At 45.9% G+C, this 24973-nt stretch overlaps 1 protein-coding gene across 1 annotated transcript in view; it reads left to right on the forward strand.

Annotated features, from left to right (window-relative positions):
* Positions 1-6015: 6015 nt before the first annotated feature.
* CDHR1 (cadherin related family member 1) overlaps positions 6016-24973 on the forward strand; it is a 49173-nt gene continuing 30215 nt past the window's right edge. The window contains 8 exon segments of the mRNA XM_055793707.1: positions 6016-6184; positions 6951-7046; positions 15783-15928; positions 16779-16829; positions 18157-18246; positions 18751-18837; positions 20541-20657; positions 22284-22427. Coding sequence (XP_055649682.1) covers positions 6124-6184; positions 6951-7046; positions 15783-15928; positions 16779-16829; positions 18157-18246; positions 18751-18837; positions 20541-20657; positions 22284-22427 — 792 coding nt within the window. The 5' untranslated portion in view covers positions 6016-6123.

Below are 24973 nucleotides of genomic sequence, written 5' to 3' on the forward strand. Positions count from 1 at the left end.
TGTGTAGGCAACTGAGTCACAGGTCATGTTGATCTTTAAACTCCACAAACAGCAGAGTATCACTTCCAGCTTTCTATTGCTGAGTTGAGAGAGGTTTATAAATTTGACCAAGTTCATTAGTGGTCACATCACTGTCTTTTGATTACTTTAATGTGAATTTTATGATCTTAGGCTAATTATTTATAGATTGATTGTGGTAGAGATGAAAACTGAACTTAGACCCCCATGAGTCAGACCTGTAACAATGAGACCATTTTCCTTGCAGATGTAAAAGTGATAAACTCACTCAATGAATAACAAGAGACTAACCCAGTTAGAGGGAGAAAGAGGTGTTTGTTGGTTTGCATCTGAATGTTGCAGGACTGTAAAAGAATTCCATGTTGTTTTAACAAATTTGCATACCCCAAGTGATGGGAGTGGGCTGTGGAGAGATGCATAAACTCTTATATAGGAGGCGGCATATTTGTTCTGGCAACAGGGAAGATCAGAGTCTGGTGATCGTGGCCAAGGGCTCAAGCATGTGTGTCTGGTTAGATTTAACCACCAAAACCATGGGAGTGTTTCTCTTTTGCTGTTCCTACTGCACAGTGGTATTGTAAGCCCACTTCCCTCTTGTAGTTGGTAATTCAAAACATAGAGATAGCGATGGACAGTGAAGACATCTGAGGGACTTTGGGCTCTTCTCTCCTGCCATCAGACTGGATCAGTTCCTGTGGAACCCCCAGCACTTCCCACAGTTTCTCTTGGCAGCCAGACAGAAGGTATGTTGTTGTGCTAGGAAAATGTGAAGGATAGCTCATGTAAAATACTTCACTGCCAGAAAAAGTAATCTGAAACAGTCATCAACAGTTGTTCCTGGGTTTTCACCATCATTTGTGCTCTGTAGTATCGGAAGTTGGTGGAGAACAGTGATGTGCCCCAGTATAAATCGTCTCTCAGTCCTCTGGGGGGAGATTTTGAAAGGGAGGAGTGATGTAGTTCGGAGAGACACAAGTGTTGTGTTTTGTTTGTGGTGGGAATTGTGCGTTTGACTCTGTCTCATCTCTCTGCTTGCACCGAAACAGAGAGCACTATGCCCTCTGCCCAGGTCCCAGCCAGGGAGCAAACATCCAAGCAACAAGTGTGTGTGTTACATGGAATTTACCTTAGCACATCCTGCTGCTGTGAAGATGTTTGCAGACCAGCTTGGACAACTGTTGCTTGCTCCATGCCATGGGACTTGCTCATGGACTGACCCTTCAGTGTGCAAGGAACAGCCCAGCTGTGGTTACAGCTGTGCCAAGCTCAGGGCTGTTAGGGTGCCTTTCTGGCCTGTGGCCTGCGTCACAGGCCCAGCCTGCTCCTCTTGCTTTGCTTTCAAAGCTAAGTAAGACCTTCCCTATTGCCTTTAAAGATGTGAGAACAGGGAGGGGTTTGAGAAGGGTCTTGAAAACGGCTGAGGTTCCACTTCCCTCCTTCGTGGCTATTGCCTGGAGCGATTCTGAGTGAATGGCTCTGTGCAGGTGTCTCCGGGTGTCATGGGAACTCCCACAGCTCCTTAGCACATGATGTAGAGAGGGGAAGGCCAGGGTGTAAGCTGGACTCTTTCTGCATGTGCTGAGGTTTATCTAAAGTGTGCAGCACTTTTTATGTTGAATTTATTTGCAGACACAAATGCACACACAGAATGCTGAATATTCCGTTCCAAGGTAATGCTTAATGTCATATGCATCCAGAATGGGAGGACAAGCATAGGAAAAAGAGTAGCTGGAGTTGTTATTATATGGATTTGAACTTCATTACTTACCAATATTGTCCAGAGTCTAGAACAGAGGGGCTTTTAACTCGGATGGAAGCAGAACAGTGGTAGATAATTTAATCTCGGTTATTTCTTTAATTTTATGTTTCTCTGTATTTTTAAATTGCAAATGCATGTAAGCATCCAAAACCTGATTGAAATGCGACTCATGGAAACCTCACATTTGTATGCCAGGCAGGCATTCCCCAGGTAGGCAGCTCTAATGTGATTGCCCTGAGGTGGACGGGCCACCCACAATGTGGAAAGAGTAATTTATCTCTGCGCCAGCTCGGTCTTTGCCCTCCCAGCCCTGGCTGCCAGCATGGGTGCTGTGCGTGCCAGCTGGGATGCCAGTGCCGGATTGGGGCACTTGCTCCTTGCAGACCTCCTCCCAGCTCCTTGCAGACCTCCTCCCAGCCCGCAGCGGGGGAAGCCCTGAGCTCATACTGGTATTGCTGCCTCGTGTGGGGGGCTGCAGTCTTTTGGCACTTTATGTGCCGGTTTAGTGTTGGTGTCTCGCTGGTTCTAGCCTGGCCTATGTTTTAAGTTGGGCTTTGGGACTGGGCTCAAGAACAACTGTCTTGGTGGGGCCCATGACTCCCATATGCAGGGACGTGGAATCAGGAAAAGGGCAGCTCTCAGTACTGGTGGAAGCCCATTTCTTGTCAGCCATACTTGCTTAAGGAAGACTACTAGTCTTAAGCTTAAATTGGGGTTTAGAGCTAAGAAAACCAAGTGTGTTGGGGCCCAGGTCTTCCAAGATCCTCTTTTACTCCAAGGATAAGAGGGCAGGAGCTGGAAGGGGCTCATGTGTGGTTAGTTTTGTGTCTGGCCCCTGTGTCCTGGAGGGGTCTGGTTTCGGTGTGAAGGTATGGGTTTGTGCTAGGGGAAGAGAAGCCTCCATGGCTCAGAGCATCCCAGGGGGCTGCGCGATGCACAAAGCAGCAGCTACAGCCATGCTGCACCAGTACCACCAGTACCGCCCAAGCTACGGCCAGAAGGGGTGAATTCCACAAAAATGTTCATTGCATTATTGTAGTGTCCTTCAATGTTTAAGTTTTTATTTTGTAAAAATTCATGTTTTCTTAAAAACTGGAGTAGATATTGTTAATCAGTGGCCCAAACCCAGAAGTTTTGTTCTGAAAATATTGGGTCTTTCTAGATTTGTTTTCATGCTGAATAGTAAACAAACAGAACGCCCTGGGAAGCTAATTGTTTCAGATCAGATGGGCATATTTCATTCTTTTTTAATGTTTCTTGCTACTTGATATGCTAAAAATATATGAAGCAGAAAGTTTCTTCTACATAGAGAGAGGGATCCTTCCATTCCTAAAATGGTTGGGACAGAATATATTGCTCTCCTGAAACCCTCTCCTGCCCCTTTTCTTCCAAAGGAAAAAATTCATCAAAATCAGCCTGGCTCCATGAGCTGTATTAGCTTTGATCAAAGCATATTTTCTGACAGAAAAAAATATTCTGTCAGAGTGTTGCTGTGTTAGGTACGTATCTGAGCGTGCATAGGCATGTATTAGCTAGGTTTTCAAATTCTAAGGGGATTAAGAGCTCAAACTCATTGAAATTCAGGAGGAGTGAGATATTTTGCTTCCTTGGAGATGCAGGCCCTAGAGATTTAGATCCCCAGGGGATGCAACCAGGGGAACAGATAGCTATTAACTTTGACAAGAGCTCTCCATCACTTTTTCTAGGAAAATACTCTGTAGAAAAAAAGTGTGTTGCTAGCTCCAGATTGAGGAGGCAGGTGAGAGGACATTTAGGTGCTATTTATGTTTCCTTTCGGGCACCACGCAGGTGCATTTCTGTAATTTTATCAGGAGTTTAATATCACTTTTGACAGTGGTGACATGGTTAAGTCTGTAACAGGGACTACATTTATATCCATCTTCTATATGTGTATCCCCTCCCACACAGTTTTCAGCTTTGGATCCACATAATGTGAATTGAAATGCACTAAAAATACATTTGTTTTTCTTAGTTGCCTGCTGCAGGTTCCCCCGAGCTTCACAGGCCGCTGCTGAAGTCACACGTTGGTTCGGCACGGAGCCTCTGCAAACGCTGCTCTACAGGAACAGGCATATGGAGTCACACCTAAGGTCTGATCTTGTAGGAGAGGGTTAGGAAAAGACCAAGATGGCAAACAGCTTTCCCCCGGTTTAACTTTTGAGCTTCTGGCAGTTGGTAATTTAGTGCCTTACCGAGCCAGGGTTTGCACCTGTATCATCGCATTTGCTCATCACCGATGAACCTAACCTTCATTGATTTGTCTGATCCCTTAAGGCACCTTTTTAGGCTTTTGCTCTCTGTACCATCCTCTGCCAAGTTCCACTACGGATGGTGAGTTTCCTTAATACTGTGCCCAAAAGTTTTACTTTTACCCTTCTGGGAGCCTTACGGCTGATGTGTTCTGCAGGCAGAGCTGCCCTCCCAGCAGGTCCAGGGGAACCTGGAGGTGCAGAACTGCCCTGCCGGCAGCGCAGGAGCATCACAGCACTGCAGCTGCAGCAAGGCTTCTCTGCCACAGCCCCCTCCATCATTCCTTTACCTGCCGTTTCAGCAGCCGGTGGGTAAGGTATGCTATACATATGCAGCGGGATCTAACTGCCAGCTCCCTCTGTAGGAAAAATACATAGAAACTGCCCAGCCTGTCCCTCTCCTGTATGTGTGATGAGAGGTAGCCCCGGAGCACTGCCCACCTTTAGCTCGGCACCCCGCAGGCTGGGGATGGAAGGCAGACTGTCCATAGGGTTAGGTCTAGGGAACACTTACCTCCTCTTTTCCAAAACCTTAGCAAATAATGATAAAACACATGGATAATTAGGAAGCCAAAAATCTCTGCTCTTGCCCAGTCTGAAGCTACTTCCTAGCTCTGCACTTGCTTTCCATGTCCCCAGCCTGTTCCCGAGGGAGCAGTGGTTGCCTGCCTGCTGCCCAGCCGGACACATGCGGGACAGGCAGCGTCCCACAGAGCTGCATGCGACCTGGGCGCTCCGCACAGCCAAGCAGCACTGCCATAGCAGGAATGGCCTCCAGCCATGAGAAGGTGCTGAGGACTTGGCGGCACCATCGAGTCATCCAGCAGTGACCTCTGCCAGAGACCTGTGTGTGGGCACAGGCTGCCAGGGTGCTGGCAGCTGCGCCCATCCCACCAGCACCCATCCCACTAGCCCCCATCCCTCCAGCACCCATGCTGCAGGCAGCGAGTCACTGCTGGTGTCAAGGGTCTCTGCCAGGAAAAAAACTTCATCTTTTCAAGCGTTGCAACAGAAAGCTCTTTGACTGATTAATTTCTTAGACACTGCTTTCACGCAGGCTATTAATTAAAAAGCAGGAAACTCCATTAGCGAACACATCCTTAAAGGGCAAGTGCTTTACCTCGGGTGAAGTTTAAACAGCTAAGCCTCTATGTAAACATCTCCTTGATTGGAGGCGAAGTATCACCACTGATAAAGTTCCTTTTAAGCAGCCAAAAGCTTTGCCTGTGAACAACTTCCCAGACTGGCTGATTTGTTAATGCTATCAATTATTGGATGACAGATATTTTAAATAAACACCTTTTATGTGCAGAAAACCAAACCAAGCAATGAACTAAAGCTACTTTGTCATTTTTTTTCCACACTGTTTAGTTAAATACAGTGTTAAATACACTGTTTAGTATGTTGGTGAAAAATTACCTGCTGAATGTAAAAGATGCTTTCAGAAATTCATGCAGTTTAAGAACTAGATGATCAGGCCAGCTCATGAAAAGAACATTTTGACTTCTGCATTTTTGGTAGGCAATTTTGCTGTATTTTTTGCTATCATAATTGTGATTTTCCTTTAAAACAGTAACAATTACATTTACTGTTTGTTACTAATGTTAGATTTTCTGCCTCTGTAGTTTCTCAAGATTATCAAAGCTAAAATAAAGGGAAATCTGGTGTAGTTCTCAAAAACACAATACCGGCTTGGAGAACTAAAGACAGAGTTCAGAAAGAAAACAGCTTTCTACTTTACCTTCTCTCTGACTTGTGTGTTTGGACAGCACAAATACAGTTACTAACAGCAGAGCCTATGAGAGTTACACTGATTCCTCCAAATCTTGTCTCAGAAATGAGTCCCACAGCTCCCTGCAAAGTAATTGGTCTAATTAGGTGGTAGGAAGGAGCTTCTTTAAATTCCTCAGAAGTTAAGACGTGTCATCCGCTTAACATCTTAGCATCTGTTAACTGCCTCTTGCACATTTCTTCACTACATCAGTCTGAAGGACACTTTCCTGGACCTTTCAGAGAGGAAAAAATATATCCCAGTCCCTTGAAGCAGAGAAAAAAATTGGCCCGTTCTTCAGTGGGATGAAGCATGTAAGGCATTTCAGCCCCTCCTTATTTCTCAGTTTGATGCACGTTTGCCTGGGTGAGTACAAGAATCACTTTGTTAAATAAAAACACAGGAGGATGCAGGCACAACCTTAAATCCAGTGATAATCTTTACTGATGTGATAATGTCCTGAAATATTTTCCTTGGCAACTGTTCCCCCTGCAAATGTCACCCTCTGTGTTAATGTATTTGGAGTTTTGTTTCCAAGGGGTTATTTTGAATCTCTTAACAGTCAGTCAGTAGAATGACAACTAATTTGTTGTTTCTTGTTTTTTTTTTTTTTAACTTTGTTTGCTGTTGTCTGGCAGCAAGTAAGTAACTATTTAATTATGGCTAATTGCTCATGCAGTAGGCGTAATTTTAAGACAGAATGTGTTTAGAATACTGGGTAAGGTACCGAGGCACTGGGAAAATTTCAGACTTGCATGTGTAGAGCAGGGGAGAGGTGTACAGTCGTTGCAAGCTGTCTGGAACTGATGGAGATGTTTTAGAGAGATCCTGCTACTTGTTTTGTTTCTGTTGGTTTTGGTTGGTGGATTTTTTTTGTTTGGTTTTTTTTTTTTTTTTTTTCATATACTCTCTATTTGCTGCTGTATGAATACTGGAACAGTGGCATGTAGGAGTAATTTTATTAAAAAATCTGTATGGATATATTTCTGAAAGTCCGTTGCAGCAACTGGGTATGTGACACACTCATAGTATTCCCAAAACACCTCCTGGTTACTGAGAGTCAGGCAACAAAGCCAAATAACTGCCACCTACAAAATGCTTTTCTTTGCCTTCTGTTTTGTTTTAATTGCAGTTCAGGCAAATTATGCCCCCTATTTCTTCGATAATGGAGCCAGAAGCACGAATGGGAACATGGCACTTCTCAGCCTTTCGGAGGACACACCTGTTGGTCAGTATTAAAATCAGTATCTTTAAATTGTGAAACCGGAGCTGCTTGCTCTTTTGATTAGCAACATCTGTTTGGTTGTAAGTTGTTATTATATACTGTGGTCTTAAATGTTTTTCTCTCAAGCTTTTAATCAGCCTCAATTTAAAATGACCTGTTTGAATTGTAGCTGTAATTTAAAACATGCATTTTAGCTCCTTTTCTTGGTCCACCAGCCTATTCACAGTACCAAGGCACAGACCTTCTGGGGTCAGAAATAAATCCATGGTGGCGAGGGACTTCTTACAACTTTTGTAAATGCTTATGAGAAGAAAGGCTAGCTGCTAATAATTTTATCAGCCTTGGGAAGAGCAAGCTATGCATTAAAAAGTAACAGAAGGATGATTTCCTTTGAACAGTTATCCCATTTTTTTCATGTTTACAGTACAAATAGTAGAAAATGTTTCTAGATGGAGTGAAAACAGCTTTGTCTAAATAACTGATGTTTTTTAAAAAGGTTTAGTTTTGTTTTATTGAAAATTCAAGAACTAGTATATTTTTCAGCTTTCAGCGTTTTGAGGCAGGTCTGTTTATCCTTCTTTTAACTGTAGTTGCATTAAGAAAAATTAAGAACAGAAGGGTGATTTATAATCTGTATTTTCCACGGGGAAGAATAATTTCCTACATTTAAAAAAATTTATGTAAAATACATTACAGTGATGAACACTACCTTTTCTTCAAACATCGCTCTGTGGTTTTGTTTAGGATTTGCTCCTGTTTGTCTGTAGCTTTTATGGGCTAAATCAGAAGAGTATTTAGCTATTGCAAATTGGGTACCAAAGCACCCATTTATTACCCTCATGCACAGAGGAGAAAGATGGCTGCACGGAGGGGTGCATCCAAACCCCTGTCCTCCCAGGGCTTGGGCAGCTTGGGGAGGTGAGGGAAGGATCCAGAGGGAACAGCCTCTTCTGGAAGACTGATGCTGCCATCTTTGCCTTCCTTAAAGTGACTAGGGATCACTCACTGCTTTGGAAGGCAGCTGCCTGGGGTTTGCTCCAAGTTTCCGTTTCTGGCCCATCGGTGTTAATGCCAGCCAAGATCCACACCGGGCATGCTAGGGGATGGGGAGAGGGTGGCTGGGAAGCAGTGACTTCTCCTTTGCCTGCTTAACCAGAGAACAGGAGGGGGAGAAGGCGGCACACAGCACAGAAGTGACGCATCTAGCCGATGAACTGAAAAAGAGCTTGCTTCTGATGCAGCAGGGATTTGCTATAAGCTTGGTCAAGCTTAAATGGAAACCTCGGCTGAAGGCCAACAGTAATGTAGTGGCACTTGCAAAAGCCAGAGGCAGCCCAAAGAGCTGCGATTTTTGCTGTACTTCTGCCTGAAGTCACATGGAAACCACACTCGCTTGGCCTTAGTGATCTGGACAGCCCTGCTGATTGCTGGAGTAAGATTAGCTGGCACAATCGCTTGTCTAGTAGCGTAGGTAAGGCTCGTAAGCCCGGGGAGCTGCAAAATGGGACCCTGACTCGGTTTGGTTGGGGTGATGTTTGCCAATTCAACCGCTCAAACCGCAAGCAGTACAACGCACCGGCTTGCCATCGAACTCCTGTCCCCTGGTGTGGTGCCAGCTCTCAGGCATCTACAGAGCATCGGCCTCTCCCTGCCACAGCTGGGAACCTCCAGCCTCCTGCCTGGGGATGGGGAGCTGGAGATGGCACACAGCAGCAACACAGGCAAAGACGTCCTTCTATCAGGACCGCAGGGCCACGCGGTGTCTCAGGTGACAGCACTCCCTGCAGCAGCAAAGGACAGCAGTAATTTTCCAGCGCTGGGACCCAGTACATCTGATCTGGGACTCCGGGCAGGCAAAGAAGGAAAACGTGCATGCCTTGTCAGCAAAGCAGCAGTGTGAGGGATCAGAGCCTGTGTTAGTGCTCTTGTAACTGGCCTGAGTAAGAATAATGACAAATATGTGATGGGCTTTCACACGTGCTATGGTAACGTTAGCAACTAGACTAGGTACATCGAGGTCCCTGGAGGGTTTATGCTTTGGTTGCAGCAGTGCTGAAGCTCAAGCTGCTCTGTCTTCGGTGCTGGTGTGACTCATGCCTGCTGGCTTCATCCAGAATGTGTTTACATTGGCTGGCTTGTACTTCTAATTTGCTGTATAAACGTGCTTTAAAAGACAAAAGAAAAGCACCTTCTGGCTTAGAGCTCCAAAGGTGCCACCAAAAGCGTTTCTCTGAGGTGAAAGGTTAGGAAGTATTGAGTCTAGGCTTTTGCAAAAGGCCTAGAGAAACCCTTCAGAAAGGGAGATAAGACCTTACTTTTGAGAAATCAAAATGTGGTAGCTTTGCTGGGCAGCTGCCAGTGTTTCTTTGGGCTAATTCACAGAACACCTTGACTAAAAGCTGCGAGTACCACAGTGTCCTGTCTTCTGAAAGCACTTTGGCAAGTTCCCTTGGTGCATGGCTTCTCGGGATTTGCTTGGTGCAAACTCCTGCTACTACGCACTGCCCATGTCGGCACAGCTGCTCCTTGGGGATGCTTTGGCAGAGAGGCTCCCGCAGGAGGGCAGGAATGGTGCCCATGCTTTGGGGCCACAGTGCTGCGTGTGCGTTTGGCTTTGCGCAGGGCAAAGATGACCAGTGTACGTGTCAGACCACAGTCAGAGTTTCATGCCAGAGCTTGCTGAGGACTCACACACTGCCCATGCTAAATGGCTACCAGGCTGGCCCTTTTCTGTGGCCCCGTAAGGGCCCCCCTCACACCGCAGAGGAGGCTATTACTTTTCATCCCTCTGCCCTGACATCCTCCGGAAGGAGGAGAAGGCATCTGGTTTCCCATGTTGGTGGCCAGTCCCAAGAATCCTCACTCCAGCAGTCATCTTTCAGTTTGAGCAGGATGATCAGTGACAGAACAGGGGAATTAAAACCTTCATATGTTTGATTCTGGATGGCTTCACTCAGGCTTAGGTGCTGCGAAAATGGGCAGGTTGCCATTCGGTCTTCCCTGGGCTTACATAAAATTTGGAGTCATAGGCAAGATGCTTCTCTTGGCAGCAGCCGGTGCCTGATGTGAGCAATGCCATGGACAGCAGCTTTAATAAACTTCCAGGAATTTTACAGTCTTTGGCGCTGCTGAGATTACAAGCAGTTGGCAAAGTGGCATCTGCTAGTTATATTCCCAGGCATCTGTAGGCAAGGGACATGCAACCTTCTGGAGCACCAAAAGGAGACAATGGATTCTCTACGTGACTGTAGAAAGAGAAATTGCAGTGCTGCAGCTGCAGGAATGCATCAAATTTAAGAAAATCATGTTATCGTGCTCATACCATCCTTTACTTTCTTTTTCCTTGTGAAATTTTGCTTACTTGTAGATCATTGTGATCTACCAAGATACATGCATTGTGGCATAAGTTATCATAAAAACAGCAAACAGTAATCTTGTGTGAAAGCTTGAAATTGTCTGCAGATTCCCAGATCCTGTTTATTGCTGCAGAGCATGAGACCCCTCGAGATAAGAAGGGCCAGAACAGCAGCCCCTTTCAGTGCCAGATTTAAGAAGAATGGGAAAAGTTAAGAACTGAAATAGCAGCTGCAGCTCATGTGGCTGTTCCGCAGGGCAGGTGGGGGAGCAGCTCTTTGCGAAGAGCTGCCTGTGTACATACAAAATGTACGTGTGCTCCTAATGAGGGTCTTAAGGCATGTGTAGGATGCTATTTCGGGTTGTTTGTTTCATCTTACCTCATTAATCCCTGTAAGCCCTCATAGTGGGGACAGAGCGGGACTGAGAACAGCAGCAGAGCAAGGGATTGAAGCGTACGCAGAAGGCCTAAGTTCATTACTCTCTCAAAGCCCAAGCATCGTCAGTGCTTTGGAGATCTTTGCGTGCCCCTCATCCTCGCAGTTTTCCTTTCTTTTTTTCCCCATGCCCCCAACAAGTATGCACTCTTCTCCATTAACAGCCGGTTTGCAGAGGTAGTTCTTTGATCTGCCAGCTACTTACCCCTGGCTGACCGACCACTTCACGTCTCTCCATCCTTCAGGCTCCCCCTGTTGCTCCTACATGCTCCTGGTCTTGTTTCTTCCCACTGTTCACAACTGGCTGTGGAGAGACTCTTGTCCCCTCTGGTACCCATTGTTCCTTCCCCATTTCTATCACCCTGATCCAACTGATGGTCCCCAAACTGTTGAGAGTCCCTGCTAACGTGTTTCCCAGTCCTTCCTTCAGTGCTCAGTGATCCCTTCCCTGGCACTCTGCCATCTCTGTGTATGTGTTTCTGTATTGTATTCGCCACAGGCACAGTAGCTGCGGGACCTGCAAGGAATTTTTTCTGCCCACAGTTTATTTTCAGCCCTCCTTGTCACAAAAAAATATCTGAGCAAAAGAATTAACATGCTGCTTTTTGTAAATGATAATTCCTTTCTGACTGGCAAGGACACAGACATGGACAGTTTAGTCCAAGCTGCATCTTGAAATCTAGAGACCCACCAAGACCTCGCATCCAGATGACTCTGGGAAGGCTAAATTTTTAAAGGTGTAAAACTGCTCAGCTTCTTGCAGAAATGAAAATCTCCCCCCTAGGAAAGCTAGGAGCTGCTGGACCAACACCGTTAGACACAGCCTGCCTCCCGCTTCGCTGCGCAGCACGGGGAGCCCTGCATGGTACAGCACTGCGCAGCGGTGCGCCGGGGGCTCGCAGGTCTTACAGCCTTCGCCTTTGTTTTTATTCTTCTAACAGAAGCTGGAGGTACATCAGAAAACTGCCCTCAGGTGGCTTCTCCTCGCTGTGGGTGCCACAGGGACGCACCGCTGCTGTGGGTGGAGTAGTGTTTGGGGCCCCGTGCGGAGCGCTTGCCGCCATACCTCCCTGTCCCTGCCGCAGGCACTTGCAGTGCCAGGGCCATTTGTGCTGCTGCTGCAGCCGCCGTGGCTTTGGGGATGCCAGTCCAGGCTGTGCCTCCGCTTCATCGGCCACTGCGGTGTGCAGGGGGGGAGCAGGAGTCACCTGGCAGTGCTGGGGAAAGAGCGGTAGCTGGTAGGGAATGGGAAAGGAGCTGGTTTTGAGGTAGTCTTGGTGTGTGGTCCATGCCATCCAGGATCCTGAGCTTCCCTTTGCTTTGCATGACCTTGGAGTGCAAAGCGTCCATCTGCAGGCTCTGTGTTAACTGACATCAGCTTTCCTGCTGGGGAAATGGGCTTTTGGCTGAGACAGGTGGACAGCAGGCACGTAACCCTGGGCGAGATGGTGTTTGCAGTGACACTGGGAGCAGAGGTGTCCTGTCCTGGGAGCATGGCCACGGATGTCCCTCTCAGCATCTTGTTAACAGATGTCAGCTGTGGTGGCAAAGACAACCGGGAGACTGAGCATGAGCCCAAAATGTGCTTGGCTCGTTTAACTTGGCAGGGAGGGGGGTTGATCGCCAAGTGTCGCAGAGCAGAGAGGGAGAGCATATCTTCAGTGAAAGGGCAACACCAGCCCCAGAGCACATGGGCAGAGGCTGGTCAGGAATAAATTTAAGTCAGAAATGAAGTAAAATGGAGCAATGGCATCATGGGATAGCCGTTCAGCCTTAGTGTCAGGAGCAAAGAGCAAACAATTTTTAAGATGGAATAGGGAAGCAGAGTGAAATCCTGGTGTGGCTCGCGGGAGGCAGCTGTAGCAGGGAGCAGTGGGCAGCTCCCCCAGACCTGCCCACCCCAGCCTGCTGCACGATCCGCGAGGTACCAGGAGCATCCAGCTCTGCCAACTGGGGCCCTCACACGGCGTTTGCCATATCCCCAGGTACAGGCTCTTCTATTCCCTTATCTTTCTGACAGGGAGAGACTGTTTTCTTCATACTCCCTGATAAGATTTTAGCTGCTTTTCCATTTACTTCCTTTTCAACAGCTGGAGATAGCACACTGAGAGGAGATTTTTAATTGGCATTAACACTCTTCTGAGAAGTGTTCCCAGGGGTGTTAATGATATGGAGAGTACTGTGCAGTGAAATTACAATTCAGAAAAAATTAGGAATAATAATAAGCTATGAAAAAAAATTTTGGTCCACAGTCCAATTTAAAAGGCACACAAGTGTCCCATATTATGAAAAATGAAGAAGCATCAGCTTTAGGTAGGAAGCAAACAGTCCAGTGTAAAGGTCAATGATGTCCTTCATTACTTGCTCAGAAACCTCAGTAATTTCAGTCTGTACCAATATCAATGTTTCTTCTCATATTTAGCAGCAAGAAAAATACTGTTTTCCTTATAAAAGAATTCCAAAAAAACGTAGGAGAGAAAATTGTGTGATCAGGAGAGCAAGCCCAGGTCCCAATGTATTCACCTAAACTTTCGCAGTCTGTTCTTCCCCACACGTGCCCTGCCATACCCGAGGAGTGCTCTGCAGTTCTTGTTCCGTTGGCAGCTGAGGGCACTCGACCTTGTGCCTGGCTGTTGCCCCCAGACTCCGAGAGACCCCAGATGTGGGTTGCAGTGTCTGTCCTGTTTCTGCTCTACATGGCAGCTCCACAGCCATCCGCCTTGGCTAGAAACAGGCAGGACAGCCAGTGGTGTGTAAAGGGGAAGGGGCAGGAAAAATTAAAAGCAAGGGGAGAAAAGTGACTAGGTAGGAAAAACTGCTAATGACTGGAAAAGGCTGAAGAGAAGTGCTGTATTGATAATGACATCAGTGAGGTGCTGACAGTTGACACCTGAATTCTCGGTTTGGCCCCAGCTGTGATAGTAAAGCAAAGCTTTTGAAAAACAGGAATACATGCAGCCGGTGCTGGTGCTGCAGAACCTTCAACAGTCTTCAATTTTCCATCTCTTATGTAGACAGCTGTACCAGGAGGCAGGTGAACTTGCAGGACATGATTTTATATCAGTGCCAGTTTATTCCTCTCCTTGCATTTCTTTGTACTTACACAGTTCAGTTGTTACAATCAGAAAAGCATCTCATCGGACTGCTCATTGTCTTTCCCTAATAATTTGGGGGGACCTCGGTTACAGGTGTGTTGTTATTTTTTACTCTATTTTGTGGGAAAATTCCGAAAAATGTGGGAAGTGTTTTGTAGCTTTGTGAACCACTTTTGCAGATCTTGGCTATTTGTTACCTGGCTGAGCTGGCTCGTAACAGGGTCTGTTGTTTGTGCTCCTGTGGGCCCACTGGTATTTGCAATGGGAACGTGTTTCTGTGTAAAGTCACCCCAATATTGCCTTGGTAATTATCATAGGAGAGTTTACTCATAAGTGAGCACAGATCCTATGTGGCTTGGCATAATTTCTTGCTATGCAAAGAAGACAGCCTTGTTTTCTGAATATCACCGCTGATGCCTGGACATTGTGTGTCCATTGAGCCCACCAATCTGTTTACTTTACATTTTGCATGCCAAGTAATAAGCAAACGAGGAGTGGAAGGCTGCACTGCAAAACTGAGGAAATGTTCAAGCAGCTGACCTGTCTGTACTGTGGGCAGGACCCCGACCAAAGCTCGAGTTAAATAGAAGCGTGTCGGTCTGGTCACTGAAACACTCCACTGCCACTGTAGAGGGTATATGAGGAAAAGATTACGGCTTTTGAGTACGGAACTAAAAATCTCTCAATTTAAGAGCAGTTTAAAACTGGAGTCTTCTGCTAACTGTGTTCTTCCTTAACTTTCTGCTAACCTTCTTAGCAGGGATCCTTCCACTGTATCTTTGTGTTCCATGCACAAGCCAAACTCCCTACTAACCAGTGAGCTGCTCAGCCACAGTATTTCCAGTGGAGAGAGCTTTGTTGGATGTAAGGCAGAGTTTCTGTTCTGAGTATCTCAGGTACCTTACCCAAGGCATAGCGGATCGGAAGGAAACAACAGCGATTTATATTTCAGGCTCAGTTAACTGGTATTTGTAAAGTGCTTGAAGTTATTTGGATGAAGATATTAAAGCACAGTAGAATGACAGACATGTAAGTTTAAAAAAATAGTACTAATAAGCTGTCACCATGTTTTGCAAACGTGGGTGTTATAACTCCCCCAGGAAGTATGACTTCTGATAAACAAAGTCAGTTTACTGGAAAAACTGGCACCAATTTCTCCAATGTTCAAAAATAGAATTAACAACCTCTCTTTCCTCAGCTTGTGAAAGAAATACATTGATGAGTTTGGAGAATTTCTTTGTGGGTATGAGCGTGAGTGGGTGTGTCAGAGAATTTAATGAGAGGGAGCTAATGAGGGGGAGTGAAGTAGGAAAGAAGACTTTTGCATCTACTAGTTCTGAAAATGGAAAAGCCGCAAATGCGCTTGTGTCTCCTGAGCTTCAGAGCTGGGGTCCAGTGTTGTGGGAGCTCTGGACTGCTGGATCCTCTGCCTGCTCGCTTGCAATTCCACTGTTACTGTAGAGCAGAAGTGCGTGAGGGCATTTTGGTACCGCTGAGGTTGTCACCCAGTCGTACATCAGCATCGCTTCTGACTCACTGGGGCTGAGAGTTAGCCAAGAGCTTGTCATCTGTGCAAACGCTGTGGTGTGAACAGTATTGATCTAGGCGCAGTTCCACAGGGAAGGGCCTGAGGTGAGAGAAACGAGCGCTGATAAACTCAGTTTAACCAATAGGCTGAAAAGTGGCAATCGGGGCTATTGACCTGTCTCCTTCTCCGTATGTCTCAGTAAGTGGATTTGATTCACAAGAGCTTTGCCTGCCGCCAGGTAGCTCAGTCACTAAGGAACAGGCCAGTGAAACATTCACTGACTGAAGTAACCACAGGGAAATGCTGATGGACACTGATTTTTCAGGTACCCATGTGTACACTCTGAATGGAAGTGATCCAGAAGGAGATCCCGTGACGTACGGCCTGGCCTATGAAGCTGGATCAAGACGCTACTTTTCTGTTGATGAGGACCTTGGAAATGTTACGCTGATCGAGGAGCTCGACAGAGAGGTACACTGAAATGGCAGCGCTCCATGTGTTTGTGGAATTTCCTTCCATTTAATTTGATCTGTGGCTCTGAGGGACAATGCCAATGTATTTGCCTCTGAAACGTGTAGTATACTTTGCAATTCTGAAACATTATGCTTCACTCATCATATTGTTTTCCAGTTGACTTGTGCCACTGACACTGCTATCAAATTTTTTGGCAGCTGTCTGTCCAGCTTGCGGCAAAGAGAACTTTACTCCTTACCCCTGTCTCCCCCCACCTGCACTCCACCAAGAGCTTAGGGGTGGTTACAGTCCTCTGGCCTTCAGCCAGGGGACTCTGCCGTCATCAGGAGGAAGAAGAGATCTGTGTAAGCAGTGTTCTGGGATGCCTCTCTAGCTACATCACAGTCCTTTAGCCCATGTAACCATGTGGGTTAAAGGTGCTCCCAGCAACAATGGCCCAAAGGCAGCCTTATTCTGGATCACAGGCATTGAACCCTTCACGTCTCCTTCCCAGAAAGGGCACACAGTACTTGGTAAACCCTTCAAAATCCTGTATACCGAGACAGAGGAATTTTGAAGCAATCCTGCCTTTTTAGGGAGCGTTTCTTGAAAAAGAGGACTGATTTTCACTCGCTCTTTACAGGACAACGGGGTTTCCCAGACCAACCATCTCTTGACAGTAGCCACACAAAGTCCAAGCAGCCCGGCAGCTGGAGCCTCTGGGGGGGCTTCCTGGCCTCTGCTCTGATGGCTTGGTGGTATTAGTTGTTACTTTGATCTACCTGCTGAGGCGCATTTACATCGGCAGTCCCTTTTCCAATCGGGGCAAACACCATCTCTCTAACAAAGGAATTTTCTTGGTTTGCAGAAGGAAGATGAGATTGAAGTTATTGTCCGCATTTCAGATGGCCTGAGTACAGTAAGTATTGAAATATGCTGTAGTTTATCAAACTGTCTGTCCCCACATATCTCCTCCTATTAAATTACCTTACAGGGACTATCTCATTTTATCAGAAAACATAATCTTATTAGAGTCTTACCTCCTGTTTCAAGAGCCAGTGAACTCCCAGGAGCTCAAGTCTTACCCCTGCTCCTTGCTCAGCTATGTGAGGACAATTCCAATGTCGTGCAAGCTGAAAGAGTGTCTTAGTGGCCTGAGCATTACCACACCTTCCTGTGAACTTTCAATGTCAGCTCAGTAGGATTCATACCTAAGAAATATCTGGAGGCTTTTTAGAGAAATGCATGACGTTATAGGAACCAGTTGTTGGACACCCAAGAGCTGGACTGTCCCTCCACCCCCGCAGTGTTTCTCTGGCATGACATTAAGAAGATTTGCTTAGGCAAAGGTGATGGGAGTTTTCTCGCCTGCTGCAGAATGAAACTTTGATCGTGCCTAATCATGAAGGACTGATCTGAGGCACTGCACAAGCCTAGCTCTACAAATTCCCTTGGCATTTCCAGTTTACAGACAGATGCTGTCCCATCCAGGATATTACTCTGTCGAAAAGAAGGCCTGGGCTTCATCACTAAAGGTGTCACAAAAGCGGGACCCTTCTGCTATCAGCAAGACTGGATAACTCTAGAGTTCTTCCTCACCTCAAACAGATTAAGTGAGATTACTACAACAAATGTTTGGGAGGTGCCAGCATCCCACAGGCACAACTGCCCTGGCAGCCTCTGTAAATAGGAAATAATGGGATCTCATCCACGTGTCCACTTGGACGCACCTAGGAAGTTTTGTTGGTCAAATATGCCTGCTTCTGTATTTTTAGAAAGAGAACATGCATTTTGTTGAAGATGAATTGTTACATGTTAGTAGCATGTATTTGCACATCCAAATTATGCATGATATTAACCTAGTATCATGATATCAAAATAGGCATTAATGAATGCTCTTTTCTGTCTGTACAAAAGACACTTACAGTGTTTTGTATATTCTCATAAAATACATCATGGTCTCTTGAATGCCATAAAGAAGAAAACTTTTGAAAATCAGCCCAAATCTGTAAAGTATAAAGCACTTCAAGACCCCCTATTTAGTTTGGAGATGTCTGGCTGTTCTCCACAAAGAAAATTCTTCTGGATTATGGGATTTTCTGTTATGTGCTTAGATTCGGTAGTGCAAAGATACTCTATTACAACACAATTTTTCATTGCCTTTGACTACACCGTAGTAGGCAAATGAACAGTTAAGTGTTAAAAATTAGCCTGAGTCATAATATGTTCTCCATATTCTACTTCAGGTTTCTGAAAAAGTCAGGATCCTTGTAATGGATGCTAATGATGAGAGCCCGGAGTTCATCAATACACCTTACATAGTCCAAGTCCCAGAGGTTGGTGAAGTTCCTTTGCATACTAGAACTATATTTCAATAGGACGTAAAGAGGAGCTAATATGTTTTTGGTAAAAGAACAAGATGTGCAGGACTAACTTGCATTCTATTGTTTTAGGGTTTGGGTAGACACTGAGTACTCACTGCAGACTTGGGGAATGAGTCTGTAGGTACTTAAGGGGTGTTATTTTCTGGGTAAGCTCCAAGATGTGAGTCATTGGCAGTTTTCAGAAGTTACTTCAGTGGGAATAGGATGCGTTCTATCCTTGCTGAGATTTTGTCATTTTTATTCCAAAAAGTGTTTCTCCCTTCTTTTTCTTCCCCAATTTTCTCCATCTTTAATCTCTTCCCTCTTTTCTTTCTGCTCTCTGGTTCCCTCAATGAATTTATATTCTTTCTGCCATCACTCTCTTTTTCTGCCTCCTTGCATGCTCATTTTTGCATTTCTTCTAACTCACCTGCTTTTCCACTCTGGTGTGACTCTGGTAACTCTTTCTGGTCGCAGAACACTCCCTCCGGCAGCAGTATCTTTAAGATTGAGGCAGTGGACAAAGACACAGGTTCTGGAGGAAGTATCACGTACTTCTTGCAGGTAAGGTATTACCTGTACCTTCAAAAAACATCTGTCATTTATTGAGCTCTCAGAAATCAGGTTAAAAATAATTTGAGGGTTGAGCCTGCTGCTAGTGCCTGTAGGACCAAATCTGTGCTGTGCACAAGAAGGCGAGCGTTGGAAGAACGGGTGTCGCTTGACTGCAAACAGCCGGGTGCAGCCCGGCAGGCAGAGGGAGCAGCTGGAGTTGCCACTGTCACTCCTGTGCTGGCCAGCAGGACTCCTCACAGCAGGGCTCCTACTGGCCCTTTCTTTGGAGTGACGGGGAGAGCAAGTCTGACTTGTAATCTCGTATGCATGTGGGATTTTTGAAGCGTGAAACAGCTCGCTTTAGAAAGCAAAATGCACTGGAAACCCAAATGTGCGCTTCGGCGTAGCTGGCTGGTGCGGAGCTGTGCGCTGGGTCGCAGTGTGAAATAGGAGGTACCAAGTCTCACGGACAAAGCCATGCCTGCCTGAAGCCAGCCTTTCAGCTGTCCCCCACCAGTGAGGAACAGAAAGGGCTCCGTATTCACAACTGAAGTGCTGTATTACAGGCCTGCTGCATGCCAAAAGGGAAACTTTTTGCATTACACCCTTCGAATTCCTTCTTCCTAGGAGCAGCTTCCTCCAGATTAGCTGCAGTTCCCCTTATTCAGGAGGCAACAGGAAGCAAAACCAAAGGCAATTTGTTGCGATGTTTACTTTGCATACAAATATGGCAAAAAATTGGAGGATACTTACATAAAACTAAAGCTAACCCTGTTAAGAGCTTGGGCATACTGTGCAAGAACACCTTGAGTGCCTTATTGAAATTTAGTACTAATTGCACCAATTATGATCCTTTTAAAATACCGTGTGTGTAGGACACAATTTTGCACAGGGCTTTTCCCAGTAAGCTGATAGACTCTGAAGCCAAGGAACTACAATTTTAAACTTCTATGGCTAGTCAATATATTTGGGTGGCAAAAAGGATACTAAATACGTATATTTGTTGAAAAAATGTTCCTGTGTCTTTTGACACAGTTGCTGGGAATTGTCAAGTTACACAGAAAAATACCTCCCCAAAAGTCTGATGTAGGCAGGTGGTGATGTCTACTGAAAAGGCCAAGATTATCCGACAGTGGCCACTGTGTATGGATGCCCAAATGGAGGTGTGTTTGTAGATACCTTCAGTCTAAGAGAATGGAGAGAGACAGTTTTGGGGCCTTTTTGGCAATCAAATGCCTTTTAGGTTTTATTTGTATATCACAATAATCACCAAAACACAACTCTATTGACAGTAATCTATGCATGCAAGCCTCCTGATATTTTTTTAAGCTAGTAGAACTTTGAAATGCTAAGAGATATCACCTTTTTGCTTCTTCCTTTTCCCCTCACCTTTTTTCTGTTAAGCCTCCCTACCTCTTTCCATGCAATGAACTGCATTAACCAAAGTTAAAGATTTCACAATGAAATACTAAAAGATTAAAAAAATCTACATTGCAGGTAACTGATTTATTCTGGATAATGAGAGACCCGTGGCTGGTTCATGAATTGTTCATAAACACACCGCGGTGAAATTCATCAAATACATTATTCACCCACACCATATCATTATTCTAGTCTTTTCCCTTAGCAGATGAAATAAAAGATGAATCGCTACGGCAACCTTATTTCCATACCCGTAATCTCTTGCTGTTTCTTCTTTTCTTTTCTTCTAGAACTTCCATGCTAATAAGTTTACCATAGACCGTCACAGCGGTGTCCTGCGCATCAAAACAGGGGTCACCCTGGACTACGAGAAATCGAGAACGCATTTTGTTGTCGTCATAGCCAAGGTAGAAAGCTTTTCTCTGAAGCTGGAGGAGGCAGGGGGTTGTATTTGAGTGGGGCTGATTAGTTCAAATGCAAGTGTGACTCAAAGGGTTGCTGAAACACGAAGCGTAACGCTGAGGCAGCAGTGTCGCTCCCTCTGTAAACGTCTGGAGGTGTGGAAGGGAACATGGAAAAGTGAGGGCGGAAAGGGGACCGGCATCTGCTGCTGGGCAGCATCTGGAGGTATTTGGGAGTGGGTTTCCCACATTTCGCTCAGGCTCTGGTACCAGGATAGAGAGCCCCGCTGCAGAGAGCCACCTGTGCATTTGGAGAGTCACCTAAAGTGAAGGCTTGGTGTATGCAGCCCCGGCTTCGAGAGGCATCACCCTCCGGGTAGACGCCGGTGCCCAGGGCTCCCTGACACAACCAGGGTGAAGCCCTGGCAGGCAGGCACTGCCCGCGGCAAGGCACAGGGCACAGCCCGACCCGCTGCAGCACGAGCGATGGGCTGCATTTCTGGGAATATTTGTGGACGTTTCTTTCACTTCCCTGCTGCCTTGTGGCAGGAGTTTATCCAAATCCTGCAAATACTTCTGGTCACATCCCTTCTTGCCACTGTTGTCCTCAGCAATGGTGCGCCTGTGGTGCGGCTGAGGATTCATAACAGGCATTAAAAGTTTATGGATTCTGGAGTAAAGTGTTTCAGGATCCGGCAGGGACCTGTCACACACAGACTTGCATGGGTGGAAAGAGGCCGATTTTGTTGTAACTTATGGGGACTTTTTCTCATGTTTTATGAAAAACATACGTAAATTTTTATGTATTTATTTAGACAAAGTTCATGAGGATAAGTAACAAAATCTGGCTTAGATGCTGCCTTTGGGACAGTAAGAAGGAAAAAACAATGAGCATGACTTCTCCAAAAAGTGGAACTTTTAGAATTGGTACAGCAGACATGCTGAACAAGTCACAATCTTCTACACCAGCATGGCTACTGCCCTCCAGGAGTGCTCTGAGACTGGGGGTGTTAAAAGCTTCTGAAATTGGAAGTCATCTTTCTAATTGGCTCTGCTGTATCAGTAGCAGCGTTGATTGTCATCAAGTCTTTGGAGATTATTTATACACTGTGGCTATCTAGCAGTTTTTGGCTGCTTAGCTCCTCTGTGCTTTCACTCTGTCACGTAAGAGTCCCTGGGAGACCTTGATCACGGCCACTGTTTTAATTTCACCCTAGCAATGCACTACCTTGCTACTGCACGTTGTGTATGACAAGACTGTATGTGGGGTGAAAAGCTGTAGACCTTAATCACAAACTTGTTGCATTAGTTTCTATCATTCTTTTTTCCCTCAAAAGCCCCTTGAATTCTCTGTCCCCTGTGTTGCTGATAACAGACCATGTAGGAGTGCATATATTGGCACAAACACTTAATATAAGAAATTAATTCTGAGACGCTGCAAGCTGTCTTCCTAACCAGAGAGGGAGCAGGACAAATGGAAGAGAAGGGAATAAGGCAGTAGAGATTAATGTGTGTGTTGAGAGAAGGGATTCCTGGGATGTGCTCCTGAAGGCTCATGAGGTGCATGCGATGCCATAAGCTGATTTGCAGACGTGTTTCAGCAGAGGTACCTGATGATGACTTCTCTTCTAGGATGGTGGTGGTAAGCTCAGGGGAGACAACAAAGTGTTTTCAGCCACAACAACTGTTACTGTCAACGTGGAGGATGTTCAGGACACCCCTCCCATGTTCATTGGGACTCCCTACTACGGCTATGTCTATGAGGATACGCTCGCAGTAAGTGCTCGTTTTCACCTGTGGGACCACAAGTGCAACCTCTCACATCTCAGTCCAGATGACCCTATGGTTTCTAGCACAGACTTTATTGGAAATGGGGACCTAAACTCTGCTTTGACTCCCAGGTGAAATGAGCTGACTGACCAAATCTCAGACTTGTTCTTATTTCCATCCATCGCAAATTTGCCAGGCAAGGCTTCCTGTTACTGCCACTAAAGTCAAAAAGGATTCTGCCCGTTTACATCGGTCTAAGCCCAGCCAGTGACTAGAGGCCCTTCCATAGCTGAGACCTGCAGAGGCACTTGGCTGAAGGCTCAAGCAGGTTGCCGATTACCTCACCCAAACACACCATGCTTGAAGCCTTTGTGTGTTTGTATGCTGTGTGGTGCTTTTATTTCCTAGCTGAGCAGTCTGGTACCAACACTGGTTATGCAAGGTGTCGGGACAATTCATGCGCAAATACTCTAGACTCTTTGTGCTGTCCCATGGACATAACTGTGGTGAGAAGCAATCCTGACATCCCCAAAATGCAGAATCTTTCTGCTCAGTGATGGCTAGGTAGGCAGAATGGCCACCAATCCTCCCAGGGCTAAAAACCACCGGATCATCAGGCAAGCAGGGACATATTTAAGAAAACCACTTGTGGGTGGGGACACTGCATTTCTTGGCAGATGTCCGCTGCTGAAGATACCACTTGATATCCACAGACACAGAATCCAAGGAGTACGTGGAGCTTCTGGCTGTGCCATCACCTCAGAAATGCCTAATGGCGGATTTGCGTAAAAGGAAGTGTACAGCTTAGCAAATGAGTTTATTATATCCACCATGATGCTTTCTGCCACATCGGATTCTTGAAGCTGCAGACTAATTAATTTTCTCTGTATCTAAGCAGTGGCATGATATTGCGTATGGATCAGCTTTCACCCTGATACATAAGATTTAATTAAATTTTTCATCATACTTATGAGAAATGGTATCTACTCATGAAATTATCCAACATTAGACTGTAGATCTCTTTGGCAGTGTGATTGCATGCCATTCACCTGATCTTCCCTTGAGGAAAAATCACGTCCTTCCTTTCTGTCCTGTACACTGCAGCCTTTGCACGACTGTATATTGGAGCTCAGTGCATAGGCTGTTCCATTTCAGCAGGGCAGAGAAGTAATGCTTGTGTACTTTGCAGATGTTTGGAATGAATGATATTATGTATATTGATTTATTCTGCATAGTTACATATAGATCTTGAAATAACTATCAGGTGCATACAGGAGTTAGTGTTTACAATGGAAATGGGAGTCAATAAACGTTAATTACATCCAGCTTGAGCTCATAACTTACACCATTATGATATTATAATGATGGAAGCACAAACTGGTCCTTCTCAGTGTGTGTTTTGCTATTAGAATGAACTCCACAGAGAGAGATGCACTAGCTAATTTTAGTGTTGTTTACACGTTTGGTGTTAATTTTGTAAGCTTGCTGCTTTTCTCTTTGGTGGAGCTGTCAGGATTTACAAGTACTCTGTCACCTTCAAAGGGACTGCACTGCATTTTGCCCAGTAGGCAGATTTTATTGCAGCTTCCAGCATAAATGATAATAAATACAGTTCTCTATTTCCAGTAGCTCTAACAGAACCTTGGTCTTGTTTGAAAAATTCACTCAAGTGTTGTCGTGAAAATGTTCCTTGTTGCCATTTGTGATTAACTGACAGTTACTTCAATGTTCCCTGGTATTGCAGCCCCCAACAGTAACACTTTAGTTCAGAGGGAGGCCTGAATTGCACAGCTCATTGCCATTTGGGTGAGCATTATAATGCTGACAGTCATCATCCCTCTGAGTTGATAGGAGTAGTCACACAAGCAAATGGTCTCCAGCACACAAGTTCTGTACTTATGGCCCACGGCCATGTTACTTGCACAGAAGGAAAGACAGTGAAGGTTTAAGGACAGTTAAATCATCATCATTTTCATCACAATTTTATGCCCTAAATGTTCTGTGGGACAAGTTGCTTTGTGATCTCTTCTTTCCCTGCCACTCTGAACTTAACTAGGGAGGACCAAAATGACCTGATAACTCCTCAGCAGCTGCTGGTGTCTACTGCTGGGAGCCTACACAGCAGCTTGGTAGTGACCCAAACTAAACCTCAGGTTTTGGATTAGTTACACCAAATCCTCTGCCCAAGTCTGTGGTTCAAAGTAGGTGTCCCTGGCCGTGGCTGCAGCCGGCCAGCCCCTGGGGCTGAGGCACCCGTGGGCACAGGGAGTCTGCAGCCGTGGCACAGCCGCAGTGGTGGGCACCGAGAAGCCCGTGGGGAGCAGAGCAGTGCTCCTGCTGTTGCTCACCCAAAGCTCAGCTGCAAAAAAGAACAAGAGGAGCTGGGCACTGAGCAAAGCAGCCCCGGCCACTTGGCAGCTGCATGGCATGCCCAGAGGCTGCAGCAAGCCGTGGTCCTCCTGGGGCGGCAGAGGCCCCTGCCCTGAAGCAGGTTGCTCTGCCATCGGTGCAGGTGGTGGCGTGGTGCTGGCAGCAGGCTGGCTAGGGCAGGT

This window comes from Falco peregrinus, chromosome 1 (genome assembly GCF_023634155.1).
Source record: "Falco peregrinus isolate bFalPer1 chromosome 1, bFalPer1.pri, whole genome shotgun sequence".
NCBI classification, from domain to species: Eukaryota; Metazoa; Chordata; class Aves; order Falconiformes; family Falconidae; genus Falco; species Falco peregrinus.